At 42.5% G+C, this 20,669-nt stretch overlaps 1 protein-coding gene across 1 annotated transcript in view; it reads left to right on the top strand.

Moving 5' to 3' along the window:
• Positions 1-20,160, top strand: part of LOC139454203 (calbindin-32-like) — a 29,745-nt gene extending 9,585 nt beyond the window's left edge. The window contains exons 3-11 of the mRNA XM_071235774.1: positions 3,086-3,175; positions 9,812-9,898; positions 10,241-10,297; positions 10,646-10,729; positions 16,577-16,632; positions 17,967-18,012; positions 18,750-18,806; positions 19,135-19,206; positions 19,653-20,160. Of these exons, the coding sequence (XP_071091875.1) occupies positions 3,086-3,175; positions 9,812-9,898; positions 10,241-10,297; positions 10,646-10,729; positions 16,577-16,632; positions 17,967-18,012; positions 18,750-18,806; positions 19,135-19,206; positions 19,653-19,817 (714 nt within the window). The 3' untranslated portion in view covers positions 19,818-20,160. The remainder of the gene's footprint in view (positions 1-3,085; positions 3,176-9,811; positions 9,899-10,240; positions 10,298-10,645; positions 10,730-16,576; positions 16,633-17,966; positions 18,013-18,749; positions 18,807-19,134; positions 19,207-19,652) is intronic.
• Positions 20,161-20,669: the final 509 nt, after the last annotated feature.

Below are 20,669 nucleotides of genomic sequence, written 5' to 3'. Positions count from 1 at the left end.
GAGTGCAATCAATAATTATCATTAAATATATAGACCACTATGAGACAGCATATAAATACACTGCATGTTTGAAGTGTGAATGCTTTTAGAACTCATCCATTAGTATTAGGGAACCTATACTCTCCCCCAGAAGTAGGGGATATTCCAAAATAACAGATGATTACAGAAATACAAAACAAAATCGAATGACGTAATTGGTAGATAAGAAAAAAGAAGGATCAGGTGTAATATGACAATCAACAGACCATGCTGGCGGTGTATTGTAGGGGGACAGACATCCAAGGCAGACGACAAGGGTGTGTAGTTAAAAATATGAACGTTTGAGATGACTTGATCAATAATGGGTCATGCCCCACGGATGATGAAACATTCATTTATAAGGCGTACACCAACCTCCCAAAGACAATTTGAGGGAGTCTTGTCCACTCCTCTTTCAGCGCCCGGCCCAGTTCAACTTACGTAGCAGGTGGCATTTGATGTCGGTTGGTACGTCTGCCGATCATGTCCCAAACGTGCTCTCCCTTGGGGAAGGTCAGAACTCTGGTGATTCTTGTTATGTTTTGCTGGGGAGGTATTTAGTTTAGATTCGTGCACTGTGGCCACGAGCGATCTCGTCTTAAAAGGCGCAATGTGGAAGAGCATGTTGCGGAAACGGTACAGCTATTGGCGTCAGTATGTTGTCTCGGAACTACTGCCCAGCGTCCCCACCGTGGAATTATACAATGGCTCTCTGGTAGTCATTGTGGTTATGCCCTATAACACCATAGACCCAACCCCAAATCTGTCATATCGCCTAATGTTGATATTCGCGTGACATTCGTTAGGACACCCCACCCCCCCCCCCCCCCCACCCCCCCCCCCCCCCCCCCCCGGGTACGTCCACACCTAAACAGAAAATCCAAAATGAATATGGACTCATCTCAAAACATTTCCCCCAGTTTATCGCTCAAAACACCATTGGCGTCTGGCTAAAATGTGTCGATTTGTTAACGGTGGTACAACACAAGGTCGCCGAGCAGATTAGCTGCATGCAGATGATTTCTAATCGTCTCGTCAGTGACTTGATCTCCAGTTGCCTGGCGCAAGTGAACAGTGATTTGTTTGGTTGTTCGTCTCGATTTCTTAAAGCCTGGTTTCTGATTATTCGAACACTGACTTGTGTTGTTGACCTGGTACGCCCTGTGCTGTGTCGATCATAGACAGTTTGTTTTTGAAGAAAAACACTGAGGCACATTGACCGATCGTAACATGTATATACTCTTAAGAAAAGTAGGGGATACTCCGAGATAAAAGTAGTAAGAGATATTAGTTTCGACTGATGAATGTATGCTGATAATATACGAATAGGCAACACATTACATCCGGTAGTGAAGTATGACAGTAGGTGTTGTGACCACCAACGATCTTGAAGGACGATAGGGGTAAGATGGCGAATTTCAAAGTTGTTTTTGGATCAGTAGTGCGTACTACCGTCATGGTTTGTCAAATATTCATTCAGTCGAGGAGGCACACTGTGTCTGCCCCATTCCTGTAACATCGTCTGATCCAGCCAACGTGGTCGGCTGTCTATGACCTTAACTCACACGTCTCCCTGTCATGTCCCCAGACAGGTTAATGGGGTAAAGGCCTGGGCTCATTGCTGGTCAGGGCCCAGACAGGTTAATGGGGTAAAGGCCTGGGCTCATTGCTGGTCAGGGCATTCATTCTATGGATGTTATGCTGCGTGAGGTAAATATTAACGATCCATTGAGCACGGACGTTGTCCTCCTGAAAGACAAAACGTCGGCCCACACGCCTTGTAAACGGGACATCAAAGGGTGTCAGTGCCCCAATAGTACTTCCAGTGACCTTTCCTTACACAGTATGTAATGGGGCTCGGTCAGTCATAGTGAAGCCACCCCACACCACAACCGATTCACCGCCAAATCTGTCACGAGGCCTCAGGTTCACATTGGCTTCACGTTCCTTTCAAAGTCGTCATACACGACCACGCCTATCAAGGAAGGGCAAAGTGTATTAATCTGAAAACATAACACGTGACCAGCGACGATTACCCCAGTTTCAACGTTCTGGACACCATTGGCGTATTGAAATATGACGATTTGTGAGGGGAGGCACAAGACGTGGCCTAAGAGCATTCCGCGCGTTGCCGACGCCGCATTGCTAGTGCATACACAAACAAAAAAATCAAGTATATTAACAAGACTGACAGAAATAATTGTCCACAGAGACAATTAACCTTCTTTGAACGTGTCCAAATCAGGAATGACACCACACACACGTGTGTGGCACTTCAACGTGGGCCACGTAATAACTATAGGATGTGTTTTGGCGTTAAGTGACATAAACGCTGTTGCACAGGATGTTTGGCGTCCACACTTATCTTTGTTCTAATACTTGGTATTAACATTTCATTTCGTGACCTCCTACTTATATATTTCATGGTTTCACGCAAAGAGAGTAAAAATGCTATTAAGGGATTATAGAGTTGCTAGTACTGATCGTTTTATCCGTCGTGTTACACACATTCTTTTACAAATAGTAATTATATCTTTTTTATAGTTATAATTATCTATTTGTTTCGCTATTAAACTGATTAATCCGAAGTGAAGAACGCCAGCGCTGGAAGACTCGTCTCAACGTAAGCAAGTGAGTGATAGCAAGGGCAGTAGCTTGAGAGAGGGACATACATCGCATTCTGAATTAAAGGCTTCAATACGACAATACATGTTAATGTCATACATCCATAATTGTGTTACTATCGTTACTGATGATGACGATGATCAATACAAATGTGTCATATGTCCGTTACCCAGCTGTGAATGGTAACATATTGCAAGCAACTGTGGAAATCAATGTTGATAGTGTTTGTGATGTTAAAGGGAATAGAAACATGAGTAGAAGATGGAGTACGTTCGCTCGCACGTCAAATGTTCTACAACATTACACAGTTCTGTAGGTCAAACTACGTTATCATGGCAAACAACACGTGTAATTGACAGTGTAACACATGGTTATGCGCTAAGAGCTTCCTACACCGTTGTTCGAGAACGTTTGTTATAATGAATCTGGCCTTGTCTCACAGGTGGTGTCTCAGGCTGCCCTCGACGATGCAAAGGACCTTATGCTTAACGCCTTTGATGAAAATGGAGACGGGAAAATAGACATCACTGAGGTGGGAACAATAGAGTCAACCCGGACAGCGTACACCTTCCAATCGTTAATACGAAGCATACTTATAAAAGATGACTAATCCATATGTTGAAGTAAAGTACGGTTGAACACTGACATAGTGCAATACTTGCTATCCGACCAAACGCGGCCCCCTGGTATATATGTAAATAACATCGTCATCTTTACAATTTCATTTTAATACAGCAATAATTAGGTAACTACAATCAAGACTACCCCAAACTACCACTAGTACATGAAGCTAAAGCCAATACTTCCTCCAACTACCACTGTACATACATGACAGCTACAACCAGCACTACCTCCAACTTACCACCATGTACATACATGACAGCTACAACCAGCACTACCTCCAACTACCACCATGTACATACATGACAGCTACAACCAGCACTACCTCCAACTTACCACCATGTACATACATGACAGCTACAACCAGCACTACCTCCAACTACCACCATGTACACACATGACAGCTACAACCAGCACTACCTCCAACTTACCACCATGTACATACATGACAGCTACAACCAGCACTACCTCCAACTACCACCATGTACATACATGACAGCTACAACCAGCACTACCTCCAACTTACCACCATGTACATACATGACAGCTACAACCAGCACTATCTCCAACAACCACCATGTACATATATGACAGCTACAACCAGAACTACCTCCAACTTACCACCATGTACATACATGACAGCTACAACCAGCACTACCTCCAACTACCACCATGTACATACATGACAGCTACAACCAGCACTACCTCCAACTTACCACCATGTACATACATGACAGCTACAACCAGCACTACCTCCAACTACCACCATGTTCATACATGACAGCTACAACCAGCACTATCTCCAACTTACCACCATGTACATACATGACAGCTACAACCAGCACTACCTCCAACAACCACCATGTACATACATGACAGCTACAACCAGCACTACCTCCAACAACCACCATGTACATACATGACAGCTACAACCAGCACTACCTCCAACTACCACCATGTACATATATGACAGCTACAACCAGCACTACCTCCAACTACCACCATGTACATACATGACAGCTACAACCAGCACTATCTCCAACTTACCACCATGTACATACATGACAGCTACAACCAGCACTAACTGAAACTACCACCATGTACATACATGACAGCTACAACCAGCACTACCTCCAACAACCACCATGTACATATATGACAGCTACAACCAGCACTACCTCCAACTTACCACCATGTACATACATGACAGCTACAACCAGCACTACCTCCAACTTACCACCATGTACATACATGACAGCTACAACCAGCACTACCTCCAACTTACCACCATGTACATACATGACAGCTACAACCAGCACTACCTCCAACTTACCACCATGTACATACATGACAGCTACAACCAGCACTATCTCCAACAACCACCATGTACATATATGACAGCTACAACCAGAACTACCTTCAACTACCACCATGTACATACATGACAGCTACAACCAGCACTATCTCCAACAACCACCATGTACATACATGACAGCTACAACCAGCACTACCTCCAACAACCACCATGTACATACATGACAGCTACAACCAGCACTACCTCCAACTTACCACCATGTACATACATGACAGCTACAACCAGCACTACCTCCAACAACCACCATGTACATACATGACAGCTACAACCAGCACTACCTCCAACTTACCACCATGTACATACATGACAGCTACAACCAGCACTATCTCCAACAACCACCATGTACATACATGACAGCTACAACCAGCACTACCTCCAACAACCACCATGTACATACATGACAGCTACAACCAGCACTATCTCCAACAACCACCATGTACATACATGACAGCTACAACCAGCACTATCTCCAACTTACCACCATGTACATACATGACAGCTACAACCAGCACTAACTGAAACTACCACCATGTACATACATGACAGCTACAACCAGCACTACCTCCAACTTACCACCATGTACATACATGACAGCTACAACCAGCACTATCTCCAACTTACCACCATGTACATACATGACAGCTACAACCAGCACTATCTCCAACAACCACCATGTACATACATGACAGCTACAACCAGAACTACCTTCAACTACCACCATGTACATACATGACAGCTACAACCAGCACTACCTCCAACAACCACCATGTACATATATGACAGCTACAACCAGCACTACCTCCAACTTACCACCATGTACATACATGACAGCTACAACCAGCACTACCTCCAACTTACCACCATGTACATACATGACAGATACAACCAGCACTACCTCCAACTTACCACCATGTACATACATGACAGCTACAACCAGCACTACCTCCAACTTACCACCATGTACATACATGACAGCTACAACCAGCACTATCTCCAACAACCACCATGTACATATATGACAGCTACAACCAGAACTACCTTCAACTACCACCATGTACATACATGACAGCTACAACCAGCACTATCTCCAACAACCACCATGTACATACATGACAGCTACAACCAGCACTACCTCCAACTACCACCATGTACATATATGACAGCTACAACCAGCACTACCTCCAACTTACCACCATGTACATATATGACAGCTACAACCAGCACTACCTCCAACTACCACCATGTACATACATGACAGCTACAACCAGCACTACCTCCAACTACCACCATGTACATACATGACAGCTACAACCAGCACTACCTCCAACTACCACCATGTACATACATGACAGCTACAACCAGCACTACCTCCAACAACCACCATGTACATATATGACAGCTACAACCAGCACTATCTCCAACAACCACCATGTACATACATGACAGCTACAACCAGCACTATCTCCAACAACCACCATGTACATATATGACAGCTACAACCAGCACTACCTCCAACTACCACCATGTACATACATGACAGCTACAACCAGCACTATCTCCAACAACCACCATGTACATATATGACAGCTACAACCAGCACTACCTCCAACTACCACCATGTACATACATGACAGCTACAACCAGCACTACCTCCAACAACCACCATGTACATACATGACAGCTACAACCAGCACTACCTCCAACTTACCACCATGTACATACATGACAGCTACAACCAGCACTACCTCCAACAACCACCATGTACATACATGACAGCTACAACCAGCACTACCTCCAACAACCACCATGTACATACATGACAGCTACAACCAGCACTACCTCCAACAACCACCATGTACATACATGACAGCTACAACCAGCACTATCTCCAACAACCACCATGTACATATATGACAGCTACAACCAGCACTACCTCCAACTACCACCATGTACATACATGACAGCTACAACCAGCACTACCTCCAACTTACCACCATGTACATATATGACAGCTACAACCAGCACTACCTCCAACTACCACCATGTACATACATGACAGCTACAACCAGCACTACCTCCAACAACCACCATGTACATACATGACAGCTACAACCAGCACTACCTCCAACAACCACCATGTACATACATGACAGCTACAACCAGCACTACCTCCAACAACCACCATGTACATACATGACAGCTACAACCAGCACTATCTCCAACAACCACCATGTACATATATGACAGCTACAACCAGAACTACCTTCAACTACCACCATGTACATACATGACAGCTACAACCAGCACTACCTCCAACTTACCACCATGTACATACATGACAGCTACAACCAGCACTACCTCCAACAACCACCATGTACATACATGACAGCTACAACCAGCACTAACTGAAACTACCACCATGTACATACATGACAGCTACAACCAGCACTACCTCCAACAACCACCATGTACATACATGACAGCTACAACCAGCACTACCTCCAACTTACCACCATGTACATACATGACAGCTACAACCAGCACTACCTCCAACTACCACCATGTACATACATGACAGCTACAACCAGCACTACCTCCAACTTACCACCATGTACATACATGACAGCTACAACCAGCACTACCTCCAACTACCACCATGTACATACATGACAGCTACAACCAGCACTACCTCCAACAACCACCATGTACATACATGACAGCTACAACCAGCACTAACTGAAACTACCACCATGTACATACATGACAGCTACAACCAGCACTACCTCCAACAACCACCATGTACATACATGACAGCTACAACCAGCACTACCTCCAACTTACCACCATGTACATACATGACAGCTACAACCAGCACTACCTCCAACTTACCACCATGTACATACATGACAGCTACAACCAGCACTACCTCCAACTTACCACCATGTACATACATGACAGCTACAACCAGCACTACCTCCAACTACCACCATGTACATACATGACAGCTACAACCAGCACTACCTTCAACTACCACCATGTACATACATGACAGAGCACTACCTTCAACTACCACCATGTACATACATGACAGCTACAACCAGCACTACCTCCAACTTACCACCATGTACATACATGACAGCTACAACCAGCACTACCTCCAACAACCACCATGTACATACATGACAGCTACAACCAGCACTATCTCCAACAACCACCATGTACATACATGACAGCTACAACCAGCACTACCTTCAACTACCACCATGTACATACATGACAGCTACAACCAGCACTATCTCCAACAACCACCATGTACATACATGACAGCTACAACCAGCACTACCTCCAACTACCACCATGTACATACATGACAGCTACAACCAGCACTACCTCCAACTACCACCATGTACATACATGACAGCTACAACCAGCACTATCTCCAACTTACCACCATGTACATACATGACAGCTACAACCAGCACTACCTTCAACTACCACCATGTACATATATGACAGCTACAACCAGCACTATCTCCAACTTACCACCATGTACATACATGACAGCTACAACCAGCACTACCTCCAACTTACCACCATGTACATACATGACAGCTACAACCAGCACTACCTCCAACTACCACCATGTACATACATGACAGCTACAACCAGAACTACCTCCAACTTACCACCATGTACATATATGACAGCTACAACCAGCACTACCTCCAACAACCACCATGTACATACATGACAGCTACAACCAGCACTACCTCCAACTACCACCATGTACATACATGACAGCTACAACCAGCACTACCTCCAACAACCACCATGTACATACATGACAGCTACAACCAGCACTACCTCCAACTACCACCATGTACATACATGACAGCTACAACCAGCACTACCTCCAACTACCACCATGTACATACATGACAGCTACAACCAGCACTACCTCCAACTACCACCATGTACATACATGACAGCTACAACCAGCACTACCTCCAACTACCACCATGTACATACATGACAGCTACAACCAGCACTAACTGAAACTACCACAGCCACTACAATTGTATCTTCGATTATTCAGTGTCTCCATACTGTTATTTTAAGTTCACCCGACCCATTTCTTTTGGACATGACGCTAAAAATAGCCGTCCAATCAAGTTATAGTCATAAGCGAGACGTCATATAATTTCTAGTTTAGTGATAAGAGAAAATGAGATTGTGACGTGACTTCCGGCATGAAGGGTTTAGGGTCTCATTACAATATAATGGAGATAGCACCCTGCTTCACGAAGGATGCTCCTCAAGTAGCATTGCGTGTGTTGTCGGGAGCAACTTTAAGTTTGTCTCCTAACGGTACACTCATATTTTATCCTGTATTGATGTCGACCGTAGTGAAGAATACTGCACATCAATGTTTATCATAGATCCTTAATATATGTCGTTTCTACTCCCACAACACATATGACATTCGTTACTTGAGAACGTAGGCAACGTGACTTGTCGATAAATCGTTTAGTTAGTACCATGTAATTTGCAGAAATAGTGGGTTTTGCTCGTGTCATCCAGCACAGTCGATAGTATACGTGGTTCGTGTAGCCAGTTCAATTTCGATCAGATGAGACGATGTTGGGTCAACTAAATACACTAACTTAATTGGAATGTGAAAACATACTCGAGTCTTGAAACGTTTGCTTTGGTATGTGTTGTAACAATAATACATGACTCTAAAGTTAACGCTCAAGAAGCCATCCACTGATTTAACGCTTTATTCCTCCCTTTCAGGGAATACACATCCGTCTTATTGTCATCTGTCCAGTAATGTTTATAGTTTGTGTGAACAGCCTTTGATGGTACGGTTGTGTTTAATCGGGATGATTCTTTGATTCTTCTAGGCATTCCTCGATTATTTCTCGTTAGTTACACAAAACTTTACAGGAGGGATTTTAAAGCTGAGGTGTAGTTTTTGCAACATGACGCAAGTACACTTACAGGCAGGTAGTCCGAGCAGGAGGTGGACATGTGGACACTTACATTGAACTGTCCTTGATGCAAACTAGTAATATCACCAGATCAGCAAAACTGCGACTGAAGTTTCCGTTAGTGGTTGTGTTCATCAGCAGTTACTGTCAACTTTTCTGTGCTTTCAATATATTTCAGTTAGCCCAGATTTTGCCTATGGAGGAAAATTTTCTGTTGTTATTTCGGCATGAACATCCTTTAGAGTCCAGCGTGGAGTTCATGAAGGTAGGTGTAAATATCCCTTCATGGGCTGGTAATACATAGAGGTTATCACGCGAGTGTATTTAGGGATGGTAAATATCCTGTATTAGGAATAAACATTGTATTTAGCGAGCCTTGGTTTTTCCATTACATGATAATGTGATGTACAGACTTTGTGTGGAGACTAGTTATTTTATCAGCTACATCTGCAAAACCTGATTTAAAAACAAACAAACTATCAGCCTAAATACTTTTGTATAAAAACAGTCTTGTAACAAAACTTTTTTTGCGGCTGACAGTTTTGTTTTTAAGCTTTTTCTGGGGCAATATATTTTTTTCGATAAAATCCCATCTGTGTGTCTCCAGATCTGGCGCCAGTATGACACTGACCACAGCGGCTACATTGAAGCAGACGAACTCAAGGTACAAAGTCCACCTCTAAATAGCTGCAGATAATAGGCTGTACAGGTGTAAGGTTTTACGAAGGACCTATTGTCAAATGAAATTATACCAAACAAATAATAATTAGATACCATACTGCTACAGAAACCAAGTATCCAAACTAGAACTCTGAACACATCTCTACTCGAATCAAATGGTAGATGCTTTGAACAATAATGAATAAGTATAATCATAACGTCGTTCTGTCGGTGTGACCAAGGTTATAATGGGAGGGATGTCAACATTGTTACAGGGAGTAATATGTGCTCTACTGACACTGGATGACTGTCACCGTCGGGTTTCATCATTTTCGCACTTTCGTTTTTACAGAATTTTCTTTACGACCTTCTCAAGCAGTCCAAAAAAGAAAGAGAAGTTTCTGAAGAACAGCTCATCACATATGCTGATACAATGGTATGTAGTAAGAACAGACAAACCACATATGCTGATACGATGGTATGTAGTAAGAAGAGGTCATCACATACATTGATACGACCCGTGAATATCCGGGGTAGAATAGATCTTCAGCAACCCATGTTTGCTGTAAAAAGCGACTATGCTTGTCGTAAGAGGCGACTAACGGGATCGGGTGGTCAAGTTCGCTGAGTTAACTGATGCATGTCATCGTATCCCAATTGCGTGGATCGATGCTCATAATGTTAATCACTGGATTGTCTGGTCCAGACTCAATTATCTACAGACCGCCGTCATATAGCTGGAATATTGCTGAGTGCGGCGTTAAACAACAAACGAACAAACAAACATACATTGGTACGATGGTATGTAGTAAGAACAGATAACCACATGTGCTGATACGATGGTATGTAGTAAGAACAGATAACTACTGGTATGCGGTAAGAACAGATAACTACTGGTATGCAGTAAGAACAGATAACTACTGGTATGTAGTAAGAACAGATAACTACTGGTATGTAGTAAGAACAGATAACTACTGGTATGCAGTAAGAACAGATAACTACTGGTATGTAGTAAGAACAGATAACTACTGGTATGTAGTAAGAACAGATAACTACTGGTATGTAGTAAGAACAGATAACTACTGGTATGTAGTAAGAACAGATAACTACTGGTATGTAGTAAGAACAGATAACTACTGGTATGCAGTAAGAACAGATAACTACTGGTATGTAGTAAGAACAGATAACTACTGGTATGCAGTAAGAACAGATAACTACTGGTATGTAGTTAGAACAGATAACTACTGGTATGTAGTAAGAACAGATAACTACTGGTATGCAGTAAGAACAGATAACTACTGGTATGTAGTGAGAACAGATAACTACTGGTATGCAGTAAGATCAGATAACTACTGGTATGTAGTAAGAACAGGTAACTACTGGTATGCAGTAAGAACAGATAACTACTGGTATGTAGTAAGAACAGATAACTACTGGTATGTAGTAAGAACAGATAACTACTGGTATGCAGTAAGAACAGATAACTACTGGTATGCAGTAAGATCAGATAACTACTGGTATGTAGTAAGAACAGGTAACTACTGGTATGCAGTAAGAACAGATAACTACTGGTATGCAGTAAGAACAGATAACTACTGGTATGTAGTAAGAACAGGTAACTACTGGTATGCAGTAAGAACAGATAACTACTGGTATGCAGTAAGATAACAGATAACCACATGTGCTGATACGATGGTATGTAGTAAGAACAGATAACTACTGGTATGCAGTAAGGATAATTGTTTTCATGATCAGGTACGATGTGGGTATTGAGGACAATTCACCACACGTACAAATGAATGTAAACAAATGTTTACGTAGAGTTAGTTCAAGTTATAAACAATTGTTCAATTAGAGTTAGTTAAGGGTATTAACAATTGTTCACAAAATCGACGTTCTGCTGTAGTAGCTAGTTTTACAAAAGTCCTCCACCTCATCCACAAAACACAAGCATAATCCTTTCAAGCATCATTTACTACACAAAGGACTTGCTCCTCTAACAAGGCGATATTGTGGTGGTCATCAATACATTTGTCCGCATAGTCTATGTCAACCTACTGGTGAAATGGTCAAGGTCGACTGCACCTTAGGTTGTTGGTCTCCACCACGTATCACTGAGAATGATGACAACCGTTAAACTGAATACCTTATGACACCACCTTTTGCAATCGATGTTTTCTGTTCTAAATCACGTGTTCATGGCGATATGCGTCAATGCTTAGTTCATCAATAATTAGTTTCAATTGTTGTCCCCAGTAATCATGGGAAAAAGAGCTTTTCAATTAATACTCGTGAGGAAAAGCATTCGATTGTGAAATGACAAGAAACAAACATCTTCTGCAGGATGCAATTTACCACTGTAACTCCAGACCTTCAGCACAAAACGAGTGTGCTTTCCTCCTTAGAGTGTGTCACATAGACATGTCCTCATGTCACATCTGTTACAGAGGGCAGTGTCCTCACGTCACATCTGTTACAGAGGTCAGTGTCCTCACGTCACATCTGTTACAGAGGTCAGTGTCCTCACGTCACATCTATCTGTTACAGAGGTCAGTGTCCTCACGTCACATCTGTTACAGAGGTCAGTGTCCTCACGTCACATCTGTTACAGAGGTCAGTGTCCTCACATCACATCTATCTGTTACAGAGGTCAGTGTCCTCACGTCACATCTGTTACAGAAGGTCAGTGTCCTCACGTCACATCTGTTACAGAGGTCAGTGTCCTCACGTCACATCTGTTACAGAGGTCAGTGTCCTCACGTCACATCTGTTACAGAGGGCAGTGTCCTCACGTCACATCTGTTACAGAGGTCAGTGCCCTTACGTCACATTTTTTACAGAGGGCAGTGTGTCATACAATCCTCATGTCACATTCGCCCTGTAACTGCGTGACCTTCGTATTATACCTACAGCAGTGAACCAGAAACTTGATGATGAAACATGAAGATGTAAGATGCGATGCACGAGATCGGAGTCACACTGGAAATGAAGATATGCTTCTGTAACTCATGTCATATAGCATATGTTGGTAGAAGACAAGTTCAACTACAAACTAATAGTTTTCGAGATTACTCACCCTTATTCACGGATTAACATCAGCAGTGGAAATGTTACCTTATGTCCGCTACATTTCACACTGCAATATCTGGCAATAAACGACGAAACATCAACGAGAATCATGCTGGATTTCAGCCGACATATGCAATTATACAGATAATTGTGTACTTTAAACACTTGTATAGAAAATATCAAAGTAAAAGAAGAGGCATATTTTATTTAACCTTTGTAGATTTCCAGAAGGCCTTGGCCACTGTAGACAGATCTAAGCGTCTTTATCTTCTAGGTCATTTTGGTCTGCAGGAAAACTTTAAATCCACGTGTGCTTCTGTAAAACCATGTGTGATATGTGGCAGGTACATGCACTCAGTGTCCTGAGTCCTATTGGCTTGCCAAACAGTTGTGTGTGTGCCATCCTGTGTTATCTTCTCTGTATATCAATGACTAAGTCAAAGACATTTTAGATCTATCTAGAAGAATTCAACTATATCCAAATTTGCACAAAATGTTCCTTCTGTTTCCAGTTGATGCGTTGATGTGTTGTCAAGTATCTCGGTCCATCCATAAATCCGTTGAACTCTATCTTTTGCAGCTAAAATGTTGAATTTAACAAATCTATCAGTAACGACCAAAATTGATCATGCTAAAGCATTGAACATTAATTTTGCGTTTCTGTGAGTAATGCGTTAAACTTTCTTTAGCAGTTGGGTATAGTATTTTCATACCTTCAGAAATGATAAACCGATTGTAATGATCTTGGTATGAATTGTAATGTACATAGTTGTATATGCCCTATCTAACTGTGATATTGGTCAATGTCTAAGGATTGAGGGGAAAATTGTCAGTTTGACCTCAACAATTTGTTTGAAGCACAACATCAACAACCTCAAACTAATTTTGAATGTTAAAGCAAATGACTTAATGCTAAGGTAGTTATAATAAATTCTGCAAAGGATATATTATTTTCATATGCCAAGGAAAATATTTTGCTATATTTGATTCGGTATCAGGTGCCTATTAGTCACTGCATTGTAGTAATAGACCTAAATAAAGCTTCTGTAGTTGTAATAGTGACTATAAGGATATCACTGATGAAAGCGCTCAGCATCTTCAGCGGATGAACCTCCGAGAAGCACAGAGTATTTTCTTCAATCATGTTCATCAAGTAATTTTCAAAGATCATGAATTCCGTACCGTACAAAGTCTCCTGAATGATTACAAGCGCATCATCTGAAATTTTGGGAATAATTCAATAGTTAAATCAAGCTACTTCAAGAACTTCTAATAAAAAAAAATTGGTGAAAGCATCGGATTTCATGAACGCAATCAGAGGAATCAGAGTGAGCTGGTCTATGATACCACAGCAGGATGAACATATGTTGAGACTGCAATATATTCACTTGGTGTTAGCAATGATCAGCTAGCTATGAATGTTGTAGCACGACTCAAGGAGCAAGTCATGACCATTAACACCGTCCCCTGGCCTCCATACATCCATGAATTGGAGAGAGAGGAAGAACTGAGTGAACTTCTATTGAAGCTGATCACCTGGATGAAGCATCCAAAGATGGCTGTCATTGATGATTGTCCAACTGTCCGTTCATTTGCTTCTGTCATCACAAGTTACATCACCTGAAAACACACTGCATTTGAGACGAATATGTCAGTCATGCTACATGGACTGACAAAAAGTAGGGAGATCATTGATGTAATGCACAAAGATGGTTTGGGCATCAGCTACAAATATGTTATTTTGCTGCGGGATTTCTGGGTAGCGACTGACCTAAAGCATTCATTGAATCGTTCTTTCGAGCTTGCTGAAGGCAAACCTGCTGTGGCTATAGTAGACAATGATGACTTCAAGAGTGACACACTCACTGGTGCTGATCAACCACACCACACTAACGTGATATTTGTTCAACCAGAATCTTTTGATTCGGAACCGTTGGAGAGTCATGAAACTCCCAGTGCAAAACTGGCCTCATCTGTCTCTGCCTCTCTCAAGGATCTTGGAAGTGAAATGCAGAAGATTGATCCATGTATATACAAGACAGTTAAGCGTGGAGAGCCACCCATCAGGGCAGAGACAGAAAACAACAGTATTCTTTTGGACACATCTACTTCGAGGACACGTGGTGTTATTCATGCACTGGCCAGAGCCCAAAATGACCTCTCAAGACCAAAGCCAGAAGAACAGCAAGTGCCTGGTTAAAAAGGGTTTCATGCTAACGTGTCACAACCACAAGAGAAGAGCCGCGCAATATACCACATGACATATTCTGACCCGCCTAGTAAGACCATCCTCTATGATGTGTTTCGCAATCATTGTAGGTGAATATCCGGTCTACTTGCTGTTGCTAGAGTTGAAAAGTGAGAAGGTGGTTCAGTTCAGCAAAATGTTGCCGGTCACTGCACCCTTCCACTTCCAAATGTCATTCATCTATGCCATTTACAAGAGGTTTAAGGGTTCAGGGATTTCTGATGTATTAGTGGCAGCAGGTGTATTTGCAGAAGGGTCTGTTAATCAAGCACTCCAAGGAAAACATTTTAAGCGTGGTGTACGATGTCTGTACCTCTTCTATGAAACAATGGTCATATGTTGCTAAAAAAACACCCGATGTGTATCAAGAAGAAACACCAACTGATCTCTGCTAGACGATTGTGTGACGAGGAAAGGGCAGAATGCATTATACCAATTCATGTGCTTACTGTATGTGACCATAACTCTGGTTTCTATCGGATTGGCAGGAAGAGTATTGTACATCGCACCCAGCATTCTGAAGAAGCACAGAACCTGTTAACAATTTGTGGTAGAGAGCTTCCAGTCACACAAGAAGTCATAGAGGACTCGGAACGATTTTTAATTCGTCATGTCTATTGTGATTCCAAAAGTGCAAGTTTGGGAGAAGTCAGGGCATCCAAATGGAAAGCACAAAAGAAAAAAACACCATGAGACTTGCACCTGATTCGGACAGTCTCCGCCATCACTTGGAACAGGCAAACTACTTGGCATATTTGCACCACTCTCCAATAGGTCATGGTTGGCATGGGGATCCTGGCCTTATATGTAAAAGGCTCTTTCCAAGCCTACAAGATTACCAGGAAAAGCATGTTTTCGGTAGGTAGACAAAAGGGTCACTCAGATATCAGGAATATTGCTGAGTGCGGCGTTAAACAACAAACAAACAAACATCCTGTTTCAATTCAATTCTTTATTTTATTTCAGCTACAGATGTTTGACCGGAACAAAGATGGGAAGCTGCAACTCAGTGAAATGGCAAAGTAAGTAAGGGATTTCGACGATTTCGGAAAAAGAAGGAAATACATGAGGAAGTTTGGGGTCGCAGTTAAGAGAAACGCGGAAACACCCGCAGATTGTTGGGGTCGGAGGTAAGAGAAACGCGGAAACACCAGCAGGAGAGTAGGGTCGGAGGTAAGAGAAACGCGGAAACACCAGCAGGACAGTAGGGTCTGAGGTAAGAGAAACGCGGAAACACCAGCAGGACAGTAGGGTCTGAGGTAAGAGAAACGCGGAAACACCAGCAGGACAGTAGGGTCGGAGGTAAGAGAAACGCGGAAACACCAGCAGGAGAGTAGGGTCGGAGGTAAGAGTGAGTGAGTTGGGTTTTACGCCGCTTTTAACAGTGTTACAGTTATATCACGACCTGTCAGCTTAATGTGGGAGGAAAGCCCGAAGTGATGCAGGTCTCAGACGTTTACCACTTCGGTGAAACCGACGAGCACGGGTATTCGGAGCTAAGAGAAGGGTGGAGTAGTGAAAATAGCAGTGGTGGTGGTAGTGGTAGTAGTAGTAGTAGTGTAAATAGCAGTGGTGGTGATGGTAGTGATAGAAGTAGTAGTGGTAGTGGTAGTAGTAGTTGTAGTAGTAGTAGTAGTGTAAATAGCAGAAGTGGTGGTGGTGGTAGTGATAGAAGTTGTAGTAGTAGTAGTAGTGGTAGTAATAGTAGTAGTAGTAGTAGTAGTAGTGTAAATAGCAGTGATGGTGATGGTAGTGATAGAAGTAGTAGTAGTAGGAGTAGTGGTAGTAGTAGTAGTAGTGGTAGTAGTAGTAGTAGTGTAAATAGCAGTGGTGGTGATGGTAGTGATAGAAGTAGTAGTGGTAGTGGTAGTAGTAGTAGTAGTGTAAATAGCAGTGGTGGTGGTGGTAGTGATAGAAGTAGTAGTAGTAGTGGTGGTAGTAGTAGTAGTAGTAGTGGTGGTAGTAGTAGTAGTAGTAGTAGTAGTAGTAGTAGTAGTAGTAGTAGTAGTAGTAGTAGTAGTAGAAGTAGTAGTGAAAATAGCAGTGGTAGTGGCAGTAGTAGTGGTGGTGATAGTAGTAGTAGTGAAAATGGTAGTGGTAGTAGTATAAGTGGTGGCAGTGGTAGTAGTCGTAGTTGTAGTAGTAGTAGTGGTAGTGGTGGTGATAGTAGTAGTAGTAGTAGTCGTAGTAGTAGTGGTAGTGGTGGTGATAGTAGTAGTAGTAGTAGTAGTCGTAGTAGTAGTAGAAGTAGTAGTAGTAGTTTATCTACATGGTAATGTTAACATAAGTGACGAGGATTTTTTGTACACGCATTTTATTGCCAAGATTATGATGTGTGTATATAAATGTGTTTCAGGCTTTTACCGGTGAAAGAGAACTTCCTCTGTCGCCCGATTTTCAAAGTGAGTAAAGCTGTGTTCCTGCTTTCCTGCAGAGTAGCATTTCTGGGTACAAACACTCATTTTACAAGTTCGAATGTTAACTAGCGCATTCAGGTACCAACCATTACATTAATATGTCTCATTCGATTTTTAACACATGCTTCTTGAAGTGGACACACCTATGGTTTTAGAGTGAGTGAGTGGGTGAGTATGGTTTTACGCCGCTTTAACAATATTCCAGCAATATCACGGCAGGGGACACCAGAAATGGGCTTCACACATTGTACCCATGTGGGGAATCGAACCAGAGTCTTCGGCGTGACGAGTGAGCGCTTTAACCACTAGACTACCCCACCACCCCCTGTGGTTTTACTAGATTACTAGATTACAACAAAGTGTTTACTTGTTGCTCAACTATTCAAACTATTCACGGACACGGATTCGTTGTGCACAGTTCTGTCCCTTAGCAGTCCCAGGATCCAATGATCAGTGGTTCAAATACCAGATTCGTCCCGATCATAATCCTTGTTTTGTCAGCACCATAAATCTGCTCGTGGGTGGCCCCAAAGTGGTAAACGTCTCGTCTCGGCTTGTTTGAACTGTCCTCCCATATTGTGACACGCCGTCAAAACTGTGGCCTTAAAACCATCCCTTATTTTCGTATTTGGTGACCATTCAAGAATTAGCAACAGGTTTCCATTGTTAGCTACGGGAGAATTTCTACTATAACGGAAAGCTGGTATTTCTTCTGACCACAGAGTGCCTCTAAACTGACGAAGGAAGACGTGGAACAGGTGTTCGCCTTATACGATAGGGTAAGTTCACCTGGCTACGTCTTGTGTCGGAACACCTTTGAACGGAACACACCCTTACTGGAATTAGGAAGACAGTATATGTACCCATCGTATATTGCGTATATACATTAAACGTAAATGCATTGTGTACTTCCGGAATGTGTCTCTCTGTAATATTCCTCGGGGTAGATTCCGCATTAAAAGTAATATAGACTTGAAGTGGTTTTGAGGTCAAGGTCACTCTTAACGAATAGACATTATGTGATATTTTAGAGCATGCCTATGCATACCAGTCATACGAAAAGGTCAGAGTAATATGGTTGCTTTAGTAGTGTTATTTCTCACACAGGATCATAATGAAAGTATCGAGAATGATGAACTGCATGGCTTCCTGAAGGATTTGATGGAACTGGTTCAAGAAGTGAGCTATATTTCACGAACTATTTCACTGTTGTGACCAGATACATTTATGCTCTGGTTTTATTTCTTGTCGAAGAATAAAACTTTATTCAAAGTATGTTCGACCCGTGAAGATTCGAGTTAGAATTGATCTTCAGCAACCCATGCTTGTCGTAAGAGGCGACTATCAGGACAGGGTGGTCAGGCTTGCTGACATGGTTGATGCATATAATTGTATTCCAGTTATGATGATCGATACTCATGATATCAACCACTGGAATGTCTGGTCCAGACTCGATTATTTACAAACCGTCGTCATATTGCTGAGTGCCGCGTTAAACAACAAATCAAATTACCTTCAACATACCATATGACATCACTATGGTGTAGAAAGTTACCTTCGTCTGATCGTAACGATCAAAATAATATTCTCGTGATATTTTGAGTTGTGTGTTGATTTTTTTCAAGGATTACGACGCGGAGGATTTGGCTGACTTGAAAGACTTACTGTTATTCTCCTGTGAAAACAAGGAGGGCAAAATCAACAAGGAGGAACTGACAGTTGTCCTGATGAACAGACAAGAAGAGTGCCCTAAAGGACTGGCGGCCGCCCTTACCCAGGATCCAAACTGACCAGCCGGTCGACAATGGCCTTCATTATAACAGCTCTTCCATGCAACATGCACCTGTTTATAATCCTAGTTCAATGTGACAGCAGAACGTGTGTCTGTGCTGCACGTCTGGCCTGGAGTCCGGTATGGGAGACACGAACCTCAAACTTGGATAATGTGCATACCTCCACACAAACACTGTGACGTGGCGTGGGTTTCTCTACACGAATTCCTCCCATACTGAACGTCTATCAATAAAAAGCACTGCATGTGTTGCTTCAACCATGTGACTCTTTGGGTGATGTGCATTTATTTTACTTGCTTTCCGACAAACTATAGATTTCTTGAATGTTCATTAAATTGATAGCAACAAAATCCGAAAATGTGTAATCATTTATGAAAGGGTGTTTTCATAATATAGGAAACACTCAACAGTACGGCTGCTAGACACGTGGCTGATGGGCAGTATTTACACTTTATACACTGTACACGTCAGTTGACCGAACCTTTGGATATGTAGACACTCTACATGTCAGCTGACTCGAATATGTTGCTGTGTAGACACTGTACACGTCAGTTGACTCGAACACGATGCTGTGTAGTCACTGTACACGTCAGTTGACTCCGGAACGTTGCCGTGTAGACACTGTACACGTCAGCTGAATCGAGCCTTTGGATGTGTAGACACTGCACGTCAGTTGACACCGACACGTTGCTGTGTAAACACTCTACACGCCAATTGTTGCGAACACGTTGCAGTGTAGACAATGTACACGTCAGTTGACTCCGGAACGTTGCCGTGTAGACACTGTACACGTCAATTCACTCGAACACGATGCTGTGTAGTCACTGTACACGTCAGTTGACTCCGACA

Source organism: Haliotis cracherodii, unplaced genomic scaffold (genome assembly GCF_022045235.1).
Source record: "Haliotis cracherodii isolate W230 unplaced genomic scaffold, xgHalCrac1.p SCAF_10, whole genome shotgun sequence".
Taxonomy (NCBI): Eukaryota; Metazoa; Mollusca; class Gastropoda; order Lepetellida; family Haliotidae; genus Haliotis; species Haliotis cracherodii.
Note: the sequence above shows the minus strand (reverse complement) of the source record. Positions and strands in the feature narration are given on the sequence as shown.